Source organism: Lampetra planeri, chromosome 30, assembly GCF_965212315.1.
Source record: "Lampetra planeri chromosome 30, kcLamPlan1.2.h2, whole genome shotgun sequence".
NCBI lineage: Eukaryota > Metazoa > Chordata > Hyperoartia > Petromyzontiformes > Petromyzontidae > Lampetra > Lampetra planeri.
In genome coordinates, this window is record NC_136136.1 from 11,628,228 (window position 1) to 11,653,253 (window position 25,026).

At 42.8% G+C, this 25,026-nt stretch overlaps 1 protein-coding gene across 2 annotated transcripts in view; it reads left to right on the plus strand.

The window, feature by feature from the left end:
* LOC144728982 (HEAT repeat-containing protein 5B-like) overlaps positions 1-25,026 on the plus strand; it is a 47,343-nt gene that overhangs the window by 7,762 nt on the left and 14,555 nt on the right. Inside the window, exons 7-23 of one of the 2 annotated variants that reach the window (XM_078608789.1) lie at positions 1,020-1,177; positions 3,059-3,308; positions 4,953-5,102; positions 6,687-6,937; positions 8,284-8,395; positions 9,027-9,179; positions 10,688-10,787; positions 11,327-11,436; positions 12,059-12,222; positions 13,435-13,610; positions 14,492-14,597; positions 17,082-17,272; positions 18,461-18,620; positions 19,401-19,590; positions 21,403-21,572; positions 23,214-23,355; positions 23,807-23,986. In XM_078608789.1, coding sequence (XP_078464915.1) covers positions 1,020-1,177; positions 3,059-3,308; positions 4,953-5,102; positions 6,687-6,937; positions 8,284-8,395; positions 9,027-9,179; positions 10,688-10,787; positions 11,327-11,436; positions 12,059-12,222; positions 13,435-13,610; positions 14,492-14,597; positions 17,082-17,272; positions 18,461-18,620; positions 19,401-19,590; positions 21,403-21,572; positions 23,214-23,355; positions 23,807-23,986 — 2,763 coding nt within the window. Of the gene's footprint in view, positions 1-1,019; positions 1,178-3,058; positions 3,309-4,946; positions 5,103-6,686; positions 6,938-8,283; positions 8,396-9,026; positions 9,180-10,687; positions 10,788-11,326; positions 11,437-12,058; positions 12,223-13,434; positions 13,611-14,491; positions 14,598-17,081; positions 17,273-18,460; positions 18,621-19,400; positions 19,591-21,402; positions 21,573-23,213; positions 23,356-23,806; positions 23,987-25,026 lie in introns of both variants that reach the window. The other variant, XM_078608788.1, reaches the window with a different exon arrangement.

Here is a 25,026-nt window from a genome sequence, read left to right on the forward strand (position 1 = left end):
TGAGGCAGACTGTTTTAAAGGTTTGAAATTGGTGTAGCCCAAGGGTCATAAACGAAGTGGGCGGGGTTATTGATGTTAATGTAAGAAATGAGCATGTTAATGTTACATCGGAGGATGACCTCCATGACGAGCGCGCGGAGGTGGCTAAGCTGTGCGCGGAGGTGGCTAAGTTGTGTCTGCGGCAGTAGTTACATTGGGGAAACTAAGCGACATGTCTCGAACCGTGTTCGTGAACATGAGGCAGTTCTGAAACACGGTAGGACCAAACACCTCGGCCGTGGCTGATCATTGTTTTAATGCAGTGGGCTCACATGAAATTGATTTCTCCAAGACGAAGGTACTCTGCAAACCCACAGGCTATCAACAAAGATTCGTTCATGAAGCCATCCATATTTATAGACACAGACACAATTTCAACCGAGAAGATGGGTACAAACTGAGCAATCATTGGAAGGACGTTATTAACCAGTTTAAGTCATAACTGGCTGTGATGTTTCCATCTTGCCTACCGATGTTAGTTATTTGTGGCTCTGATTTTACATGAACAGGTAAAATTTCTCAGCCACCTCGTGCGCCGACGTGGCTGCGGCTCTGCGATCTTACATTACATGCTAACGTCTCTCACGTTAACATAGCCACCTCCGCGCGCTCGTCGTGGAGGTCGTCCTTCAATCTACTTACATTAACATAAATAGCCCTGCCTGCTTCGTTTGACCCTTGGGCTACACCCATTTCAAACCAGTCTGCCTCAACAGCTTTCCTCTCTTTTTTTTTGCCTTATGACGACGGCTTGTGTTGCGATCGAAACGTCGTAGATTTTTGTTATTTTTGTTATTTTTCTTTGAACTGATCTACGTGACTTTACCAAAAGACCCAAAGAATATGAATTACTGCAGTCACAAAAGCTTTAAGTCAAGATTTAATAGTTTACTTGTAATGGTGATGCAGTGGCAAAGGATGCGATATTGCATGAGGATAATATGTATATTTGACCTGAAATTTTTTTTTCTCATTTGCAGTGATGAGGCAAAATGTACGCAAAGCAACCCTGGAGGAGGTGTTTGAACTCCTGGCCACGGGGTTTTTGCGTGGGGGCTCTGGCTTCCTGAGAAGTGGCGGAGAGATGCTCAAGGGTGGAGGCTCCATCCCTCGAGAAGTCCGAGTTGGTGTCACCCAGGTGTGCTACTGGATTACCGTGGTTAAATTTGATTTGTTACACAGATGAATCCGTTGAGCCACTTTGCCCGGCTATTTTACAAGGAGGAGATGCGTGGTGCGTGAGCACGGCGGCAACAAAAAGCGGTTTTAGTAAATGCCGGTTTTCATAGTTGGCCACCAACGCGCTCTGACGATACACAAACGAACACCGTTCTAGTGCTGGGACTTCAACTTGGACAATTGATGAATGATGTAACTCTTAAAACAGGGGCGGGGGGGGGCGCACTTCTGCGAGCCTTCAACATTTTTCGAGAGTGAATGACCATAGCCCTGGACATTTCTCAAGTATTTTATTGTGTCTCATCTGCCACTAATTTCCAGGCTGCCATTTGAAGTCGAATCTGAAATGTAATTAACGTACAAGTAAACCCTTGGTGTTCGTGGGGATACGTCCTTCGAGATCGGCGCAGATATTTAATCCACGAATATTAATACTTAAAGCTTCCGAGGAAAATAGTGTTAGGGGGCATAAACGTATCTAATTATGTTTTTAAACATATAAACTGTATATATATATTAATTTATACATGTGATTTTACTTACCTTTAATAATGATCATAACCATTTTTAAGTGCTAAAACTTATGAGGCTATTGGAGGGAGTTGGAGGATCTTGGTGGTTCTTTTAGGTATTTGGTGGATTTGTTTCGGGGACCTTTTGGATGAAGAGAGCCCAGTCGGTGATGCCGTCTCTGGATATCCAGGGAAGACAGATTTCAGTTGATGTACGGGTTTGAATAATGAGTTTAATGGGGTGCATCGAGGGCAAAATGGAGAGCAAAGTGGTGTAGCGGAACAGCACGTTTCAGGGTAGATGTGGTAAGCCAGGCAGTAGATGGTGTTACAGTAATCAAATATGGGCAGGATGGTGGCATTTATAATGAGCCAAGAATGTCTGTGTGTCCAGCGCGTGACATCACTCTATGTCGGCCAGCCCCCCTCATTAATAATCATGAACAGATGACGTACTCCACATGGACCCCCCCCCCCCTCATTAATAATCATTAACAGGTGACGTCCTCCACATGTAGCACCCCCCCCTCATTAATAATCATGAGCAGGTGACGTCACTCCACATCGAACAGTCCCCTTCATTAATAATCATGAAAAGATGACGTCTTTCAAATGGACCCCCCCCCCCCGCCATTAATAATAATAATTAGTAGGTGACGTCACTCCACAACCCTCACTACAAAGGCAGAACCCTCACGTCACGTGATCTCCGTAACACTCTTGAGACAAAAAGGACGTCATGATAAACAAGGGATTATAACCTTTAAATGAAATAAGTCTGTCACCACGGTCTTACAAATTGCACACAAATTGATGCAATGAATATCACATCGCGGTCTGCTTTTTGCTTTAGATTAAGTTTCAGATTTACTGAAATACACCCGTCCCTGGACGGGCAAAAGGATAGTTAACTATATTCAAGCAGAGTTGAGTTAACATCACTAGCCCCGGCCACTTCTTTATGACCCTTGGGCTACACTCATTTCACGTCGTGATTTGTTTTATTTTATACCTACATGACTTTACCGAAAGAACCAAAGAGTATGGATTCCTGCAGTCACGAAAACTTCAAATAAAAATCAGACATGTGATATTGGAAATAAACCTATTTTTCAACGGTTTTATTTAACTTGTTTCTCATTTTAAATTCAACTAAATGACTTTTTTGCACATCATCCTTGGTAGTAATGGTACAATGATATTTCAATGTATTGCGTGATAAATGTACACTAAAGTGCTTGTGTAATGCTTGTGATGTAGACTTTACAATAACGTGGTTGATTTTACGTAATTGAGTAAAACAAAAAAAGTTAATTTTGTTTTCACAGGCATACGTTGTGTTTGTCTCGACGATGGGAGGACCGTGGCTGGAAAGAAGCTTCCCCACATTTCTGATGCACATCCTGGGGCTCGTGGCCAATCCGAGGGCAACTCAGAACCATGTGGAGGCCGTCTACTCCCGCCGCTGTGTGTCCTTCATTCTGCGCTCCACTGTGGGGACCCTCCTCGGAGAAAAGGCTCAGGTGGCGGCAGCCAAGGATATCTGCCAGGCCATTACAAAGCAAATGAAAGCACTGGGTAGGTAGTTGTGGAGCATTCTGATACGCTTCTTAAAATCCCGTACAATGTTTTTCTTTTTATCATTTGCCTTGACTTCATTAAAACTTAACACATTTGTGCATAGCACTACATAAAAAGGAAATATATAATAGGTAACGTTTTTGGTATTGTCCCTTCTTTATAGCACACAGATAGCACAGACCAGAGATAGAGTAGATAATATTTGAGACTGCAATCTACACAATGGGGCTCTGATAAGAATAACAATTTAAAACAGTTTTAATTGGCATATGAATAGTTGCCTGTATTGATATATTGATATTCTTAGGTTTTTTCGGTAAAGTCACATATGTGACTTTACCGAAAAAACCTAAGAATATGAATCCTTGCAGTCACGAACGCTTCAAATCTAGAATTGATATATTGAGTAACACACTCACAAAATAAGAAATGTATTCACGCACAATTATTTGTATTCAAAGCAACATACAATTTTGCTTGCACATTGCATTATGGGTAACCTTGTTGAAGTGGTATATCTTTTTGAAGAGGCCTATTGTCTACTTCATTAGCATTTTAGTGATTTAATCTATCCTCAACAATCTGATCCTCAATCACTTGGAGTTATTTCTTAGTTGTCATCAGAATGGCTTCTGTCAAGCACGGTCTACAAGTATGTATGTATGTATGTTGAACTTCTTTCACGTCGTACATAACCAACCGTGCTCATTGGAGGTGTGGGAGAAGGACAACAAACTAAACACAAAATGCAGTTTTAAAGAAATGAGTTTTATATCTAGATTTAAAAGTACATAGCTTCAGTGGCATCCGAATATCAGAAGGGAGAGTGTTCCAGACGGCCACAGAAGCGCATCTGAAATGGCGCGATGCGGTCACCGTCTTTGTCCGATGGAATCGCTGAAAGCTAGCTCATGTGACTTGTGTTTGGAGTGCAAGCCTTCAACATTTTTCGAGAATAAATTACCATAATCCTGAATATTTCTAAAGCATTTGATCGTGTCTCATCTCCCACTAATTCCCAAGCTGCCATTTGAAGTCCACTTGAATCTGAAATGTAATTAACGTACAAGTGAAACAAAACACAGGCAGTACACTTTTTCCCAGTAACCCTTGGTATTCACGGGGATTTGTTTGTGGAGAACGGCACAAATTTTAAATCCGCGAATATTAATACAAGGAAAATAGTGTCAGGAGGCACTAACGTATTGAATTACTTTTAAAGATATAAACTGTACGTATATATTAATTAATACATATGATTTTACGTACTTGTATTATAATGATCATAAACATATTTCAAAGTGCTAATATCAACAAAGACATTAGTAAATCAATATTATATTAGAGTATGTAATTGCAAAAATTGTAACAAGGAAAGCACTTGCATTGTTAATCAGTGCGGCGGACAAAGACCGACTGATGGAGAGTGGTGGGGGGCAACGTTCGCGCTCTCGCCGCTCTCACGCGAGCACTACTACTTGTTGGCCGCGAATATTTAAAATACAACCACGAATTTCTAATCACAACGACTGCGCAATAAATTTGTCGTGGAATACGCAAAAGCGCGATTGTACAACCCGCGATTATTAAGGGTTTAACCGTATTCGACCTTTGACCTTTTTGTTTTTTTTTAAGATGCAGCGGCGAGTGACAGCAACACAGACAACAAGGCAGGCTCCGTGGACATGTGTGCCTCCCAGCACATGCTCGTGTGTGCACTGCAAGAGCTGGGCAGCCTCATTCTGGGCCTCAGTGCCACAGCTGCTCCCTTGGTGCAGGAGACACACACAGGTAATATGCATTTTTAAATGTGGGAAACTCGTGAAGAGACGTGGAGCTAAATATATTGTACGATATCTGTTGCTGTGTTTGTTATGTTTTATTTATGTTTGATTTTCGGAAATCTATTTAATACAATTGTAGTGGGTAATCAGGAGAGCGAGACTTACTGGAGGCAACACGTTTATTTATAACGTTAACAGACCCTAACACAAAGGGGTAACGGCCACTTCCACCCGATACACTACGGAGGTATCTCCTCCGGACTATCGTGCCCTCACACTGGTTAAGTTTCAATCCTACACTGGTTAAGCTTCAGCCCGACCCTAGCCAGGGGTTCGGGTCCGGTCCTCTGGCTCTTCTCAGGGCAAGTCTTCGGGTCTTCAGTGGGCAGCTCCAGGTCTTCAAATGCTCAACAGCCTCCGGACCCGTTCAGGGGTCCGGTTTTTATATCCGTTCCCGGTGTTCCCGCCCCTGGCCACGCCCACCTTCTAGATCCTTCGAGAAGGTCCTGGGCTGGCCGTACGACATCCCATAAGCCCCCTTGGGTTCAACCGGAGTACCATGGCCCGGCCTGCTCCGGGCACTCTTCTGCACCCTGTTGACTGGGGGCTGGCATTGCACTCGGGGAGCAGTGGCATCGCCCCGTAATGCCACTACACAATTATTGAGTATCAGTTATCGACAATTATTCAGTAACATATTTAACGTATCCTGCATTATTGACAACATTAAATTATCAAATCAAGAGGTATTAGACATGTTCAATTATCAAGCATGATTATGCTGCATTGCAATATGTTGTCGATAAACTACTGTTGGTGCCAATTTAATTGACAATATAAAACACGCAGCTATTTTACATGTTCAATTCTGGTTGGCGAGTGTGTATGTTGCCGATAATTGAGGATATATTCAATACTCTTTGTTTTTTTCGGTAAAGTCACGTAGGTAAAGATAAAATAAATAAAAAATGAAAACAAGTAAATGTAGTTGTTTTCATTTTTAATTAATTTTATTTTTACGTACGTACGTGACTTTACCGAAAAAACCAAAGAGTATGGATCCTTGCAGTCACGAAAACTTCAAATCTAGAATATATTCAATACGTTAGTTAAATATATTGTCGGAAATTAAATATAAAAAGAATAATCACATAGCAGATAATCCCATGCTTTAGCTATGTTTTATGGGCAAGTTTATGCAATTTCAGAGTTCCAGGTGAAATAATAGTGATTCATAGAATATTTATTCTTAAGCTCACAGTGCATGCAATAACTTTGCATGTTTAAGAGGCAATTTTTTTCAATTAATTTCACTCAACTTGAATCATGGTCCTGGATTTCCAGTTTTTATTATTACTCTACGTAAAGTAGAATAGTGAATGAGGCAACATTATTCAGCATATTACCATATTTGATCTCTACCATAAAAATGTTAAAGAAATATTTATGTATGTTGAATTTCTTTTGCACCATACGCAGCCAACCGTGCTAATCGGAGGTGCGATTATTGTACCTAAAATCCGTTTCTCTTGTTCTTTTGATGGCATATCTTGAAGAAATCTATATCTAATTAACCCTTGTCCAATTCCAGGTGTTGTGGATACAGTAATTTCTGTCCTGCTCCATCCAAGTATATCAGCACGCTTGTCAGCAGCCTGGTGTCTCCGCTCTGTGTCCATCGCATTACCATCTCAGCTGACTCCTCTGCTTGAGCGATGCACAGAATTTATGAACAGCTTAAAGAACTCTCCAGATGCTGTTACAGGATACAGCTTTTCCATTGCAGCCCTACTGGGCAGTGTGCAACATTGTCCTTTGGGAGTTCCTCACACAAAGGGAAAGGTAACACTTTTGTAATATTAATAATGTCATTCATTCTAAAAGTTTTAAGATTTTAAATATCTCCATATTCTCTGAAAATTGGTGAATACAGATGTTCTTGTCCAACAGTCCCATAATATTGTGGGGTTTTTTTTGGACAGTTTCATTAAGGACTGTTCAGAGTACGTTGGAAAACCTGTGCATATGAGGGGAATAACAGTGGTTCACACGAATGGTAGAGCAACCCACATGCAGTACTGTCAGCTCCTGGATACCTTGGGAGTTCTACAAAGCTACGTGAGCCAACCCTTGCTTCCAAAGCATGCGGCCAACTCACTTGGCTCTTACTGCTTGTCTACCTGAGCCAGACAGATAAAACATTTTGGTAACATTTGATAATTATCAATAATTATCACATTTTATAATCATAATTAGCAAGGCAGATAGGACATGTTTAAAATGTTTTTGGCTATGAGACCTTTACCAGTGGCAAAATATAGTAATAGGTTTTAACCCTTTCAACTGGTACAAAACTTGACACCTTTATACAAGGCATCATGTTTCATCATCAGAGTTGTTTCTTTTTGTTTGCATTTTGACTGCTTTTGTTGTGGTTATTGCAAACATGATGCCTTGTATAAAGGTGTCAGTTTTGTACCAGTTGAAAGGGTAAAACCTATTACTATGTTTTTGGCTGTGGAAAAGCTGTCTTATTGTGGTTGGTTTGTAGGTTTACAAGGTCTGATGAGATTGGGTGCATTTTAGGCTAATGTCAAATCAACAAACCTGCAAACTAGTAGAGTGAGCAAGCTTTACTTAGTTTTTCCACTCTTCATATTGCACATTTTCAGGTTTAAGAAATGACAATTTCTTACTGGCATGTTTGCATGTGTGCTATGGAAATAGGACACGATTTGTTCTACAGGGCATTGTTATATGCTAAACGGAGAGGTAAATCAATGAACAAGAAGAGTTAATTAGGGAACTAGACATCAATATTACAGATCCCATGTCCTTGTCTGTAACAGGATTTATAGATATAATGATCACACATCAGACAAGTATGTAAATTTTATATAGAAAACATTATTTTCATTTATAACTAGAGTCTTACAGATTCTGAATGTGATCACTTCTCAAGATTATGAGCAATATAAATATAAAAATGAAACATGTCTCGAAAACACTCAACAATGAAGTCCCAGTACAGGAGTCTTATTGAAGGCTTGCGACTAAGCAAACATTCCTGGATAAAGGGCATTCATGTTAGTGTGCATAGAGATGTAAGCATGTATTGTCTGTTCACAGATATATTTGTACATTTACGTCAGCTTTCAACGTTTAAGTCCTACCTCTGTGTTTTGCAGATGGTAATGAGCATAGCAGAGGATTTGCTTCGCACAGCAACGCAGAACAGCCGCTTGTCTCTGCAGAGAACCCAGGCAGGGTGGCTTCTCCTGGGCGCCCTCATGACATTGGGTAATCGATCAGCAGCACACATTTGCACATCACTATTGTACGTGTTACCTGGTAATTATTAAAACATCATTTTCTGTTCATTGTTTGGTGGGTGGAGGTTGGATGGAACATAGGAGTTGGGTTAGGATGAGGGTGGATAGGCCAAACTAAGGAGGGATGGTAAAGTGTGTGTTAGAGTCTTGTTCTTGGCTTCTGCAATAAAGCAAGGTCTGAACGCACGCCACGGCCCTTTCTACATTGATAATTTTTATTCAAATTGTTTGCAAATATGGAACAGCTGCCATTGATATAAAATCATATGAGTGGCTAAAGCAGTTATCCATTTCTCATTGGGAGGACCAGACTCCCGATGTACCTTGGTCTCCGCCCGACATGGGATTTGGCAGCCCTTCGTGTAGCCAATGCCGGCTGTGTTCGTTTTCCTCAGCAGAATGGCATAAAAATTGAGTGTGAATTTTGGCGATACGTTTTCCCCACTGGTATACACTCAACCAGTGCAATATTTTACCCAAACTCCAAATTGCATTTGTGGTTCCGTAATTTTCTTTGATGAACTAACCACTCCTTGCCGTCTAAGATTGTTCGCTGTCCCAATTACATTTTGTTAAATAACATGCATGTACTTTTGCAGGGCCGTCAGTTGTGAGGTATCACCTCCCGAAGATGCTGCTCTTGTGGCGCAATGTCTTTCCGAGATCTCCAAAAGAGATGGAGGCAGAGAAGACCAGAGGGGATTCCTTCACTTGGCAGGTCACCCTAGAAGGCCGTGCAGGAGCACTGTGTGGTACGAATCACATGGCCAGTCGTGTGCTATAGTGCGTTGTATTCTGTCTCATTTTACCGTTCAAAATTCGTTTAAACCTGTAGGGGGAATATTTACCATATTTACGTGGAAATATTTTCTAATTGCTCACATCGAACAAACGCAAATATCTTCACTTTGAGCTTTCGTGACTGCAGGAATTCATATTCTTTGGGTCTTTCGGTAAAGTCACGTAGATAGGTAAACTACGACTTTTCGATCACAACACAAGCAATCGTCATCAGGGTAAAAGATCTTATAGGTAAGTGGAAACCCTCCCCGTAGAGGCGGTTGAAACACAAATATGTTGTGTTTAGAGGCCGATAAAAAAATGTCACATGTCCTTCAGTGAATATATATATTTACCCTGTATATCTAGAAAACAACTCATTGCAGTATTTGTGATAATATGTAACCTAATTTTAACTAACTATATCAAAATATTAAGCCACGACACATTTGCCAACAAATGTGTATAAAATTAGACGAGTGGACAATATTTCTCAATACATTTGTCCCTCTCACGGAAAAGTATTTTTTACACAAACCAACAGCCCCATGGCCTGGAGTTAATGTCAGCAGTATTGATTCACTACAAGCAATCTCGAGACCGGTTTCAACATAGTGTCTCATTATTAGAGTCTGGCTTGCTCTAAGCATTGCTGGTGAACTGCTGAATGTTAAAAGCAAGGACCCTCTTTTAAGATATGCATCCTCGTGCATTGCAAAATTATGTTATGCATGACTTGAATTAATCATTAGCATCATGGAAAATTGTGTAAAATATACTTACATTTTGTATGTAGAGTTATAAATATATGAATGAGACATGTCCTGCTTATGTTATTTATATTCTTCACAAAGACACGAATGATTTTCTGAGTTATGTAAGTATTACATTGTTTTGTTTTGAACTCTGACCCATATCTTAAAGAGAACATCCTTGTTTATAACATCTAGCAATTAACTTTCATTAATTAATGCAAGCCCAAATGTATATTAAGTAATGGATCTTGTTTCGGGTGTCCTTTAGATTATTATTTTAATTCAATAATACGTCCGATGCGCCCTCCGGAAGAATGTTTTTTGTCAGTATTTATTCAAACGCTAGACTTGTTTTTATCTCTCAGCATGTTGAATCGTAATACCAGTTTTGCATATTCATGTTGGCTTGCCAGGAGAAGGCAGTACAGAAAAGTTTGGACGAATTTAATTTGTTCCTTCTCTGTGGGATAGCCTCACACGCTCAGGATTTGTCCCTGGTCCGGTTTCCTCGCACACACATATAAACACTCATTAATCAGCTGAAACATCTTCATATGAAGAGGACCACAGAGCTTGGTGCTGGCTCGGTGCCTTCCAGCTTGTCTGTTGTTCCTCAGCAATTTTGACTGCAATTTGCATGATCAACACTAAATTAAATTAAACTAAACATTATGATTAACATTCGACCATTTATTGTTGAAAGTTGTTGATGTTTACTCTCTCAGCCATGCGTAGCTTCGTTGCACATTGTGGGGAGCTGCTAACTGAAGATGTCATCAGGAGACTACTCAACCCGATAGAGTGTGCCATGCTCATGATGACGCAGTAAGTGACAGATAGATTTTGATTCGGTTAAAATGTGTCTTAGGACTGTTGCTGTAACATCTTAGAATGTCTTTTGCATGAGTGGTTATATCAGATTGGTATTTCTTAACGCCATGTTCCATATTTGACATTCAATTGCGGTTACAGCAAATATTTCACCCTCCTGGCAAACTCATGCCCACTTGCAGGCTGGTGCCAAGTCTCGTGGTCCACCGAGTTAAGCTTCCATTAGGGGGTCCCCTATGCTAAAATTATGCGCTTTGAAACATGTTTTTATGTTATGGATGCAAAATTTATTTTAATTCAACTATGATTATAATAGTTATTTTATAGCAATGACCAACATTGGTATGGGGTGTTTAAATATCAGCTTCATAATGAATATTGTGCCGACTCAAATTTAACAATGATTGTGTTTGTAGAATTTTAATGACAATGCATTTAGTTGATAAGATATTGACACTAACTTTATTTAAAGCTGTCCCTGAACATATATGTACCGGCAGCGTGGCTAAATTATCTTCCTGCTTTTTTTTCAGCATCCCATCTGTCATCAAGACACATGGTGCACACCTCAAGGCCAGTGCAGCCATGGTCAGGCTCAGGCTGTATGATATACTGGCTCTCCTCCCACCAAAAACATACGAAGGTAAATAGACTTGTTTACCGCAAAAGCTCTGGTATCTGGCACTTGACCATCCGAAATTCTCTCTTTGCCGGCATCTGTCATAGACGGCAATACAAATCTTCCCTCACAAATCTGGAAAAATTCCGACAGCCATCCAGCATCTTGCCATGCACTTATTATAGATCTCTTGTTTGCGGAAGCTTCAGGATGCTGCCGAGTTGTGGCGCTAGTGGCAGTCTGTACATACAGTACTGTACTACTGTATCCTGTACTCTAACAGCCCCACTGCTTCTCTGCAATTAACTTAGAATGCTCTACAACTGGCTGGTAAGTACCTCTGTAAAAGAGTACGTAATTTCTTATAGTTACAATATAGGCTTCGTTTCTTTCTTGAATAGTTTTATTCACTTGGAAAATTTGGTGAACCATAAGTATAACTTGTATAACCGGCATATTTGATTAACCGACACCCTCCATTCCCCATGGAAGCCGAATAACAGAGAATTTGCTGTATATGACCATACAAACGAAAAATTGCACGATTACAGCCGACAAGAGCGTGAGGTGCGGACATTTTTGGAACGTGCTCCTCTGAAAATAATGCAGTAGCGTGCAATCTACACGTAACATCTTCTTGTTGCAGGGAGCTTCAGCGCCTTGCTGCGTGAGCTTGTAGCAGAGTTTACTCTAACCGATAATGCTGCCAACACAACGACATCACTCCTACGCTCCCTCTGCCACTGTGACGACAGTGTGCTGCTGGGATCTTGGCTGCAGGAAACTGACCACAAGCTCATTGAGGATCAGGTAAAGGAATACATAGAGGGCAGTACCGATCGCCTTTGTCATCGCGCCTTCACCAGTTCCCCACCACCACACCTAGCCTCACGACTCTACCCTTGCACTGAGGCTCACGGTAGAACCCTACGCAGCAGCAGTAGCGTCGCTCAAAATCTGCTTTGGACACCAAGGGGGTCTCGAACTGTTATAGCCTCACGTCACTCTACACTGCACGACTATACACTACACTATACAATACTATACACTACACTAAACTGTTACAGTCTCATGTCGGTTCTCCGCTGTCGTCGCCTCAGTGTGGAACTGTATCCATTTGCACATCTGCAACATGAAACGCACTCTGACTTTGAAGAAACATCTAAAGGCCTATCTGTTTGGTCAGGCTTTCCAGCAGCCCTGAGCTTGGCTCCATGCCGTTGAGTTGTTGACTTTGTCTGCAAAATGTGCCACGTTATAAATGGCATTATTATGAAGGCTTTTAATAATGCCATTCTTTTATACAACAATGCGCAACAAATGCTGATCTACATGTCATAGCCGTGCATGTTTTGAGCATGCTCTTATCTTTCTTCCATGTCCCAATAACTTCCCTCAATTCATTTTAACTTATTTGTGCCTTTATTGCTCATCAATGCTCTCACTATACTCGCTTTCTCATCAGCAATAATGTTTTTATTATCCCGTGTTGTTTGACAACTATATCAAATGTTTGTATCTTGATATAACAAGCACACATTAGCACATTGGATAATACTATATTTAATGTTTAACTATTATGATGTACTTACATGGGATAATCTTGTTGATTGATGATGTTTGCATTTTCTTCTGCTTCACTGAATGTTTCAAGCTCAGAGTGTTAACAATTTTAACTCGGCTCAATTAATCTGGCCAGGTGGCTCAGCGGTTGAGTGAGTGGATTGCAATCAGAAGGTTGCGAGCTCAATTCTACTTTGGATTGACTCAGCCCATCATCCCACCAAGGTTAATAGATGAAGTTTCATATTGTGGGTATTTTTACAGCAGTTATCCTATGGAGAGACTCAACCTGCCATCGGAATGAGGAATTTCCACAACAGGAGATGATAACTGCCTCTGCTCATTTGATTTGGAATCACTTTGACGTCTGATTGTATGAATATTGTAAATATATATAAAATATGTATCTATATATCTGTTGTGTATTTTAATTTATACTGTTAATTTTATTCTGTTAAGTTGCAGCCAAACAGTGCCTCTGGCAGTGGTGCGTTGGAGCATGACCCCTCATCCATTTACCTGCGGGCGGCGGAGGGGGAGGCCGTGCCCGGGCCGCTGCCGCTTGGCGTGTCGGTGATCGATGCCTCGGTCGCTCTCTTTGGGGTCGTCTTTCCACATGTTTCCTTCAAGCACCGGTATACTGCCTTCTCTCTTAACCCTTCAATGCATCGTACTATATTTGAATAAAAGTTTTGCTGGCCAGGGCTGATGAGGGGGCGCCACGGTGGTGAGATGTTAACTGCCTCGCCTGGTATACAGGTCGTTGGTTCGATCCCAACCCTGATGCCTGCTCTATAGTCGGAGTTTGTGGTGTGTCTCTCTCTGTGGTGGTGTGGATTTTTCTCCGGATCCTCCGCTTTTTCCTTCCACATTTATAATCATGCGTTAAGAATATCTGGCTGTTATAAATTTCCACATAAGCCACTTTGTTGAGCTATCATTTGTGGCCAGGTCGCTTCTGAAAAAGAGCTGTATAGCTCAGTGGGCCTTACCTGTAAAATTCGAAAATTTCTTAGGTTTAAAGAGTTTTGTTTATATTCAAAATAAAATGTATGGTCAGGCCTCAACATCCGCGTGGGTTAGGTTCTTGAAAATCTGCACGAAAGTAGAATTTGTGAATATAGATGCTCTGTGAGTATAGGTTTTTCCCTTTTTTCTGGCAACAAAACAGGTGTTAAGATATTAAAACACCAAACTGAAACCTTTTACAAGGAATCATGTCTGCATTAACCACAATACTTGTGGTCAGAATGCAAAAAAAACATACTGATAATATATGCATTGTCTTTTAAACTGATTGGTCCACACCAGAGACAGCTGTCTCTGGATGAAAGATTCATGTAAGTTTTATAACTTGTTGTAACTAGCAGATTACACAATCATGTGGTGTTTGGTTGTGTGCCATTGACGCTACAGTTCTCAATTACTATGGATGTACCCTTGCCGTCACATTTTGGGGTTTGTATTACTGCAGTGATGTTGGAATCATTAACGCATTAATGCCGTTCCGTTTCAGGCTGCAAATGTTGGAACACTTTGCTGAGTGCATCAAACAAGCCAAGGGCATCAGACAACAAGCAGTACAACTAAATATATTCACAGCTGTGCTCAGCGCCCTTAAGGTACTACATTTACGATATTACGACAACTTGTCGAGTGTACATATTTGACAAAACAGACGAGCCATTGTCTGACCGCAAACTGGAATGCGTGGGGCACAGCCTCGTGTTACCTTGTATGCTTGAACAAGTGCGGTGCCTTTAGCTGACTCCTGAAGGCAGAGGGAGTTTTAATGCTTTGTATGTGGACCGGGAGAGAGAGTTCCAGATGAGTGGAGCAGTCACACAGAAACACCGCTCAGCCGAGACATTTTCTGATGGACCGAGTTATGCTTTTAAATGACTAATAACTACCTCATTCTCAAATTTTAAACACAAAGTTATAAAAATGCACATTTTGCATTATAAGTGTGCAGGCAGATCTATTAGAACGCGTGGGGGGTTACATTCCTGGAAAATGCCGTGTTGGGAAAAAACGTGTTTGACAAATAATAGGCCTTAGGGGGAAAACAGGGTTGCGTTCTGCACAATTTCCTCTCTTGTTATTGTACTAAATGATGGTGAGTTGCTCTCAATGTCTTGTGTGTGTCTACACTCTTTATTTTTTAATTTCACCTCAACAATAAGCCCCCGTCCCCATTATTATTTTCCGTACTGCTGCACTCACGCCCGACGCTCGCCCCTGACTTGAACGTTAATGATTCACCATCTAGGCATCTTTATGACTCGAGTCCTCAACGAATGGACGACTCGATGCGTGCGGCAATATGCGAACATACCGTTGTGCGTGTTCAGTGCTACATTATTATACGCACAAAAAACATGCAATCACACAAGAACATACATGGTAAATAAATCGTTCTCACAGTCGATTAATTCACACCTTTCCAATGGATGCAACACTCTCGTGGCACTACATTTCGACATGGAGAGGAGACAATCTCAGAATAATATATTCCACAGATATCAAACGATGAACATGCAAATACACTTTGGAGCTCACGTTGCTTTAGTTTTAATTAATTTTGGCAATTCACATTATTTTATATGATTATTTTGGCTTACACTGATTTAGGTATTAGCCTTAGGGACATTCAGAAAACTCCTTTTTATTACATTCCAGTCCCAATGTTCTTGTCAATTGTTCCCTGTCCTTGTGCAAGGGAGACCTGTCGAAATTACAATGGAACAGTTGAACCAGTGGCAAATTACTGCAAGACAAAAACAGTACGAATTACATAAATATGCAAAGATAGCACTATCTTGTGCAGCACAAGTGTATGACTCATTTCAACTAAAAACATACAAATGTTAGGCTGCATAGCAACCATTCTGCAATAAACATGTGAAGTATTGGAAAATGACGGCAGGAAACTCCTTGACGGGAACACACTTCTTTTATTAAATCTTGACTTGTAACGATACAACGCGTGGCCTCTCTTCTTCACAATGCGGTCACCATACAACGGTACAACTCGTGACCTCTTCTCTCTACCCTACGCTTCTCTTGACTCTCTTAGATTCTGTGCTGCTGGCTCTCTGTGCCTCGTGTAGACTCCGCGCCTCGGCTACACTCTTCTCTCGTCTCGTGTAGACTCTGCGCCTCTGCTACACTCTCCACTCGCCTCGTGTAGACTTTGCATCTCTCTCTCTGGCTACACCGTATGCATACTCGGCTCGTGTAGACCTTTCTCTCTCTCTGGCTACACCGTATGCATACTCGGCTCGTGTAGACCTTTCTCTCTCTCTGGCTACACACTATACATCACTCAGCTCGTGTAGACCGTTCTCTCTCTCTGGCTACACACTATACATTACTCAGCTCGTGTAGACCGTTCTCTCTCTCTGGCTACACACTATACATTACTCAGCTCGTGTAGACCGTTCTCTCTCTCTGGCTACACACTATACATTACTCAGCTCGTGTAGACCGTTCTCTCTCTCTGGCTACACACTATACATTACTCAGCTCGTGTAGACCGTTCTCTCTCTCTGGCTACACACTTATACCTTACTCTCCTCTACTCTCCATTACTCTCCTCTCCGGGCTCTATCTCTGCACCTTCGTCTTCATTCTTAGATGGTTCCACTTCTGCCCCCTGCTCCTCTGTGCATCACCTTATATACCTCTTCTTCCCGGGAGACGGAGCGGATGCGGACCTCAACGTCGGCACCGCTCCTCAGTTACCCAATCCCCACGCGCTATCTCTACGATCCGGTTCCGCTCAGCGCGTGTTTCCACTCCCTGACCAATCACACCGCGCTGCTACCCGATCGCTCCCTCTGGGCGCGTCACCGGCACACAGCCAATCAGCAGCACTACCCCCACCCGCGCACTGACGCCTGCTCCTCCCCGTCAGCGCGCGTCACCACACACACACCCGTACATACGCGCTGGCACACGACGTATACACCCAGCGCGTATCACCACTACACATGTATGCATTGCTTATCAGAGTCTTGGCTAGCAGTCAGTTCTGATAACGTTTTTTCCGGAAAGGTAATACAACTTGTGTATTATCGGTATGCGAACATGTTACTTTGCAGGGCCTTGCAGAAAACAAGAGCTCTCTGGGCCTCGAGGAGGTAAAACGATCTGCCCTTGCACTCGTGCTGGGAGCTCTGGACAATCCGAACCTGATTCTGCGCTGTGCCGCTGGCGAGGCCCTGGGCAGGATGGCGCAGGTTGTGGGAGAAGCCAGCTTCATCGCCAAGATGGCTCAGAACAGCTTTGACAAGTACGCAGCACAAATGTCACAAACGTTGTCGTTTTCATGTCCATATTTTTATATTTGCCATTTATATTGATAATTGCCATATTGGACAGCAGTGGGATGACTAACCTAACAACTTGTGTGCTTGTCAACAAGCCAGTGTACGATAGCTTAACCAGTCTATTATTTTATATAGACATATATGACGCCTTATTCCAAGGCGCTTTACAACAATTATAAAATTGTACCTAAGATGATAATAGTGATTGAAATACATAGTGGGGTTATTAAAAGTGGTGGTGCAGTTTTAGTGACAGGAGAACAGGTGGGAGTGGTTAAGAAGGGGTTGGGGTAAGTGTTAGGGTTAGGGTAGGCCTGGTCATAGCTGGGGGGCAGGTGTAGGGAGTAGCACTAGTGCTAGTGATTAGGGTTGGGGTAGTGATGGGATAGTGATAGGAGTAGGGTGTAGTGATAGGCGTTAAGGTAGTGATAGGGGTTGGGCTAGGCCTGGTCGTAGCGGGAGCGGGAGCAGGGAGTAGCAGTCGCAGGATGGGCTAGGGAGAAGAGATGGGGGTTTTTTTAAGGGAAGCACGGAAGCAGGTTAGTGATGATGATTGCTTTATGTGCTGCAGTGGGAGTTTGCTCCAGTGAAGGGGGATCAAGAAGGGAAAAGGAACGAGAGCGAGACGACGCAGGGCGAGGGAGGCAGAGAGAGGGAGAGTAGAGACGGGGAGCATAGAGGATGGGATGGGACAGAATAGTAAGAGATGACACGAGCAAGATAATGCGGGGCAAAACCAAAGAAGAATGTGTAGACCAGAGTGAGAAATGTAAACAGACGGCGACAGTCGACAGGAAGCCAGTTTTTTGTATCTGTCGGGGGAAGCGAAGGCGAAGACAGGAAGGCCATGTAGTCAGCATTGTCAAATTATGCCATCTCCTCTAGTTCAGTTGGATTGCAACTGAACAACTACTTCCCAGGTAAACTTTGCTCGAGAGATAATTATATAAATCACTGTAGAGTAACACAATTACATTGGTAAGAAAATGTGTAGCGAGGTTATTAAATGTTATGCAAAATACATTTTTGTCACCGTGTGTGCCTAATATTGATTCATTTAACCGTACACTGTCAGTTACAACATGTAGAGTTCAACTGCAAATATAGACAAAAGGCAGTATATTTCTAACTTGCATTTTTCTACTGTGCAGGTTGAAAGCAGCTCGGGATGTTGTGTCACGTACTGGCCATTCTTTAGCTCTGGGCTGCTTACATCGTTACGTTGGTGGAATTGGATCTGGGCAGCATATCAAGACGAGTGTGAGCATCCTGCTTGCTCTAGCACAAGACAACACTTCTCCAGAAGTGCAGGTGAGATTATTGTCCTTCGGTATTATTCATGGGGTAAAGACAAATGAAACTGACGGTGGGATTATTTTAACGCTCATGGCACCACTTCTGGGTAACCCCTCTTTACTGAAATAATAGCAGATAATAAGAGTATTCTTTGGTTCTTTCGGTAAAGTCACGTCGAAAAAAATATATAATAATAAAAATACTCACGACGTTTCGATCACAACACAAGCCGTCGTCATCAGGCGGAGAGAAAAGGGGAGTAAGCCTCTAAATGCAACTGTTTATAAAGTTTTAAAATGGACGTAGCCCAACTGTCAGAAGGAGTGGGGGACATGAGCCGTGGAGTCGCATGAACGTACGAGTTGAGCTGCCAGCGGAGTAGTCTTAAGTGTGTCATCAGCATGGGTGGGGCAGCTAATGTTAATGTAGGAAAAGACAATGGTGGTATTCAACACCATGCAATATAAACCTTGGTGTTTGTAATGTTATCTTATGTTCCTTCAAGTAAAACAAACAATTATCAACGATGTCTCTTTCCCACCATGCACTGTGCTGATAAATAATTGCAGTATTTGTTCTGTCAAATTCTCTATGCGACTGCTCCTTTACAAAGCCAAGCAAAATATTTACGTAAGTGGAATGTGTAAGGAATGGGCACAATTTTGATTGTGTAAGAAGTTACTTGTATTCATGTACAGTTTATAATATTAAAAACCAACACAAATGTGGCGATAAATATGACCCAAAGCAATGTTGATGGGGCTGCATTTACAATTGTTTGTTTGCTTTCCACAGACCTGGGCCCTCCACTCTCTAGCGCTGATTGTAGACTCGAGTGGACCCATGTACCGGAGCTATGTTGAGCCGACCCTCTCCCTAGCCCTCACACTGCTGCTCACAGTGCCACCCTCCCACGTAGAGGTTCATCAATGCCTGGGACGTTGTCTGGGAGCTCTTATCACTACACTTGGACCAGAATTGCAAGGTAAGGTAATGAACCAGTTTGGTTGGCCTGTGCTTTTCATAATTGGATTATTTTTTGTCTATATTGGAGGAATCCGATGAGCTATGAGAGCATAACTGTGGCCAAGAAGACCCGGAGCTTCGTATGCAGTGATAGGCCAGGTAGCTTCCACACACATCCTTATGCAGATTATGAAATAATAATGCCACTCGTACTCTGCCCAGGTATGGAAACTCCTCCACTCTTTCCACTGCCCTGTCACTCATGGGGAGTTGAGAGGTTGGAGTATTTGATGACATAAAATACCAAGGAATGTGCTTTGTTTTGGTGGGGCTGATGGTAAGGCCCCATTTCTTAGTGGAATTTTCCAGGTTTGACAGTAAATCCTCCAACTCCTCAGAGTGATCAGCATTTGACAAATCATTAGCCTACCTAACATTCCCAATCAAAAGGGTTAGGGTTGATCTAGTTCTTTTTTTTATTGGTCTGCATTATATTAAATGCTTGTAGTGCTGATAAATGGAGACACGCTACGTGGTTGGAGGCAACCCGTTTATTAACACTTCTTTATATCGGGACTTTTACGGAACTGGTTCTATAATTGGTGTAGACGTATCTATCACTAGGTAACCCATTACACACAAGGATATTGAAGATCCACGACCCGACGACGTGACCGGACCCACCGAACGTTACCCACTGAATCGACCTTCGACGATCTCGGCGCTTCCCTTTTATTCTGTTCAGCGTGGCCTTGCCCCGCCCTCTGGCTACGCCCTCCTTCTGGCACCTCCCAGAAGGCCAGCTCCCTTGACTGCCCAAAACACGCTCCCTAGGGCCGTTCGTGTGCCGTACCCATGTGGGTGGCAACAGCGCTCTAACCCCATTGTGGCAGATATACCATCATTACACGCGTGTTTGTGTGTGCGTGCGTCTGTAACGTACCGGAATGAGGTCATGCGAGATTGGGGTGAGGTGGAGGGTAGGAGTTGGTGACGTAAAAGACGCTGGGATGTTGGGTACAGGAGTACTGTGTCGACATCACGAGAGATATTGGCATGAGGTTGTGAGAAGAGTGGGTGATGGCGTTACGAGACCTGTGGTGGGGTGAGGTGGAGGAGAGAGGGGTGATGACGTCACGAGATACTGGGGAGGTGAGGGAGAGGTATGATGACGTCACGCGACACTGGGGAGGTGAGAGGGGTCATGACACTAGTGAGGTCGAGGAGAGGATGATGACGTCATGCAAGATTGGGGTGATGAGGGGTTGATGATGTCACAAGTCGTAGAAGGTGCTGAGGAGAGGGGAGGACTGATGATGTCACGCGACACTGGTGAGTTGGAGCGGACGGGTGATGACGTCACGCAAGACTGGGGTTAGTTGGTGAGGAGAGGAGGTGACGTCACGCGACGCAGGGGTTGCTGAGGAGAGTGGTTGATGATGTCACGCCACACGGGTGATGTGAAGAAGAGGGAGTGATGACGGGAAGAGATGCAGGAGTGGTGAGGACACTGGGTTGATAACGTCACATGAGATTCGGATGAGAGGGGGTAAATAATAGTAATTTCTTTTCGGAAATTTTTTATGAAAAATCTATATTTGTGAAATCATCAGTTAATGAAATGATCAGTATCTCTACACATTCGCCATGATTTTACCATGGAAGTTCCGCGGGGTCCTGCTCGTACTTCGATATTCTTACAGTGATGCACATTGTTGTAGCATAGAGGATGACATTTAGAAGAAATTAGTGTGCTGCACCAGATGCAGTTTAATAACAATGCGTAATGGAACAGTTTGTAAGACTTGTGTGCGACTTGCGTGTGTTGTAGGTGCAGGGCTTCTGATTTCCACGGCGCGGTCCTCCTGCTTGGTGGGATGCGCGATCATGCAGGACCACTCGGACTCACTGGTGCAGGCCCAGGCCATATCGTGTCTGCAGCAGCTCCACATGTTTGCCCCACGTCATGTCAATCTCTCCAGCCTGGTACCCAATCTCTGTGTAAGTAGCCTTTTCATTCAAGCAGATGACATCCTATCCTTAATTTTCTTTTCTTATTCAAGCTCTCTTAACACAAGGTACGACGGTTTATAAAGAGTGCTTGTATGGGTGACAGCCATGCGCAATAGGTTGTTGTAGGCTGTGGGCCTCTGTGTTGGGCAGGAGAGGGCAATACAGTATCTATCTTCAACTTCACCAACCCACACTGGCTAGCGCGGTGAAGTATGGTCAAACAGTTCCCACGACGGCTTGGGAACGAGCGAGAGCGGGATCTACCGGCGGTGCGAGGTTAGTGCATCAGCCCATAAGCTGTAGGGTTTTCCTTTAGCCCCCTCTTCCCCTCCCCCTTCCCTCTGTCCTTGGTCCTCCCTCAGTATGTTGTCTTTCCTCTCCCATCCCCCTTCTTCCCCCCACCCCCCTCCCCCATTATAAATGTTCACCCCCCCCCCCGCACTACGCGGAAAACCCCGCTTGGCTGGGCTAACAGGCCCAACATCCCCCCCAGCCTTACGTACAGTCCTGTCGCGCCAAATCAGAATTATCGTGGATTTTCTGTTCCCCCCCCTCCCCTTCAATGTTGATCAGCGTATTGTACCGGGCTCGTGTTGGGTGCAGTAAAGCCATATTAGAAAAATAATAGTTCCCACGACCTCCTTTGTAGATTGTCCCTCATTCACTAGTGTATTCACTAATATTATTCTTCATTTCTCGCCGCTTTGTGCTATAGGTCTTTAAGGCCTGTGCTCAACAGCTGAGATTTTAAAACGTTACAATTGTTAAATATATGAAGTTTCGACCCAAAGGAATGCTTAAGGTTAAGTGCACTCTCAGAAGGCCGTGTGGCTGATTGATGTGTACAAAGTATTTTATATGTTATGTGAGGGGGAGTGATGTGGGAAGTATGGGTATTGTCTGCTTACTTTAAATGTAGCTTTAAAAAAAACATGCATTTAAAATACAGGGTGCTTCAAAAAATGTTAACACTTATATGGGACTATCGTTTTTAATGGTGTAGTGAGTCCAACTGAGTCGCAGACGTTATTCTATAGAGGCAACACATCTATTATATCAACACGTAATACACAAAGGGGTAACTTCCCCTTTACCAGATACAGCCTCGGGTGGTGACCACCCAGCTAACTACTCTATACGTAGGAGTTACAGCTACGAAAGGGTCGGACCCTCACTCGGGTCCCTGGCCACGTGTTGGTGCCTCTTCAGACGTAGAGCTTCCAGCTTGTAGACGTGGAGCTTCCAGCTTGTAGATGTTGAGCTTCAGCTTATAGAACGAAGCGATCCCGGTCCCTCTCAGAGACCCACCTTATATTCTCCCTGGTCGGGGCCGCTCCGCCCAAGGCCCCGCCCGCCTTCGCGAGCGTTCTAGATCCCTCTCGAGAGCGCTCCCGGAACACGTGATCACCCCCTAGCCCCCCCCACCTGGGGGCCTCTCTGTGGATACTCCGGATCACGTGTCTATGGGGTCATCCAGAGTGCCATGGCCCGGGGCAACCCTGTCCCTGGGCTGACACTCTCCCGCTCCCTCTTGTGGGAAAAAAAATATATAAAGATAAACAGTATTACTTAGAACAAGCCGTTCATGTTCGAATGCCATTCATGTTTTTACGTATGTTCTTTGCGCAGGTGAATTTAGGCAGTCCACACCTGCTGCTGCGTCGTGCCGCTGTCGCTTGCTTACGCCAACTGGCTCAGAGGGAGGCTTCGGAAGTCTGTGAGTACGCCCTCCGCCTGGCCAGGGACACGGAAGCCCAAGCTGGTGCATACAGTAAGTCTCCAGTTATTCACATGTTCTGTCCCATTTGATAATATCGAACCGAATTTATGAAAACAGATTTTGTATGTTATAATTGCCACGTGTTTCTTTTAATTTATAATTGACTGTGCATGTTGTCATGCATGTTTGGAACTATTAAACATCGTTTGTGATCACGACTCGATTGTGTCATCGCGGCCTACTGCTTCCTGTTTATCTGGTGTGAACCCATCATTATCACTCATTGAATTATTTGGATGACAAATTGCACGTTGGAATTACCGTACATTTGCATATCCATGAGTTTTCTTATTTCAAATAATTGAATCTCCAGCACATTAGTTTCTACATTACGACTACTTAACTTCTGAAATTGATATCAGTGATAATGTGTGTGTGCATTGTTCAGTGTTTTGATGGTATGGATATTTCAAAAATATTATACATTTTCTCCATTTTCCAGATATTGCCATTAGTGAGACCGGTCTGGAAGGTGTTTTGTTTGGAATGTTGGACCGTGAAACTGATCGTAAGCTCTGCTGTGACATCCGTGATACTTTGGGACACATGTTGTCATCGCTTGCGGTCGAGGATCTCTCTCACTGGCTGAAACTCTGCAAGGATGTGCTTGCAGCATCTACAGGTACAGTCAGTCCAGCCACAGCTGGCAATTATATAGTGGATTTGTGCAATATGGTAACACCACAAAAAATAATAAATTTTCGATCAACATGATAGTAGGTAGGCTTTCGCGAACAATATCCATAAGAGATACATTTTGTTGTATTACTCTCCAACACACCAGTATGCTGAACAATAACGAATTGGATTTTTTTTACGTGACAAACCTTACTAATTGCCTGTGTCGGGTGGTCGCAGTTTTAAGGACACATTCATAATTACGCGATCTAACCAAAAAATAACCACTTATGGATAATAGTAGATAATCTAAGTTTATAAACCTAGAGCTAATTAATACACTTGGTAAAAATGTGTTTGCAATGTCCTTTCCCATACTATGAATATGGTGTGCTCAGCATTCAATTTTTTCATATGGCTATGATTTTGCCCTTAGGATATGCAATAGCAGTGTTTGTCATTTGTAGGCAAGCACACGTGGATTATCGCTTAATCTGCATGTTATTTAAATAATTTTGATTAATCCACAGGCAAATCCGCACAATCTGAGATGCAGCTGTAATCCATTTTTTTGGGGGGAAAACATTTGACATATGTTTGTTGCATGTTTTATGAATGTCCTAGTTTTCTGGTTATATTTTAACTAGGGAATTATTACTGATTTCACAGTGCTTTGGATACTTAAATTTGCTCCATTAGAAAGGTCTTATTTTTTTCATAAAAATAATATGTCTTAATCGAGATACGTTTTGTCTACTAAAGGTGTGGAAATGTTGGTGCATGCTTTTGTTAGATCACTGTAACGTGTTGTTCGCTAGCCTCCTTGGTTCTAAATTACGTCTGCTCCCACTGATTAAAACTGCTGCAGCTAAAGTGCTTACTCACGCACATCACTCAGGTTCTTAAATCACTGTATTGACTTTCTGTTAACATCAGGATTTATTTTTAAATTACGCTTACTCCCTGTACAATCCTTCATGGGCCTTAACTGTTGGCACGTGATGTTCCTAGTCGCACCTGACATCCGTGAATGCTGAACTTTTT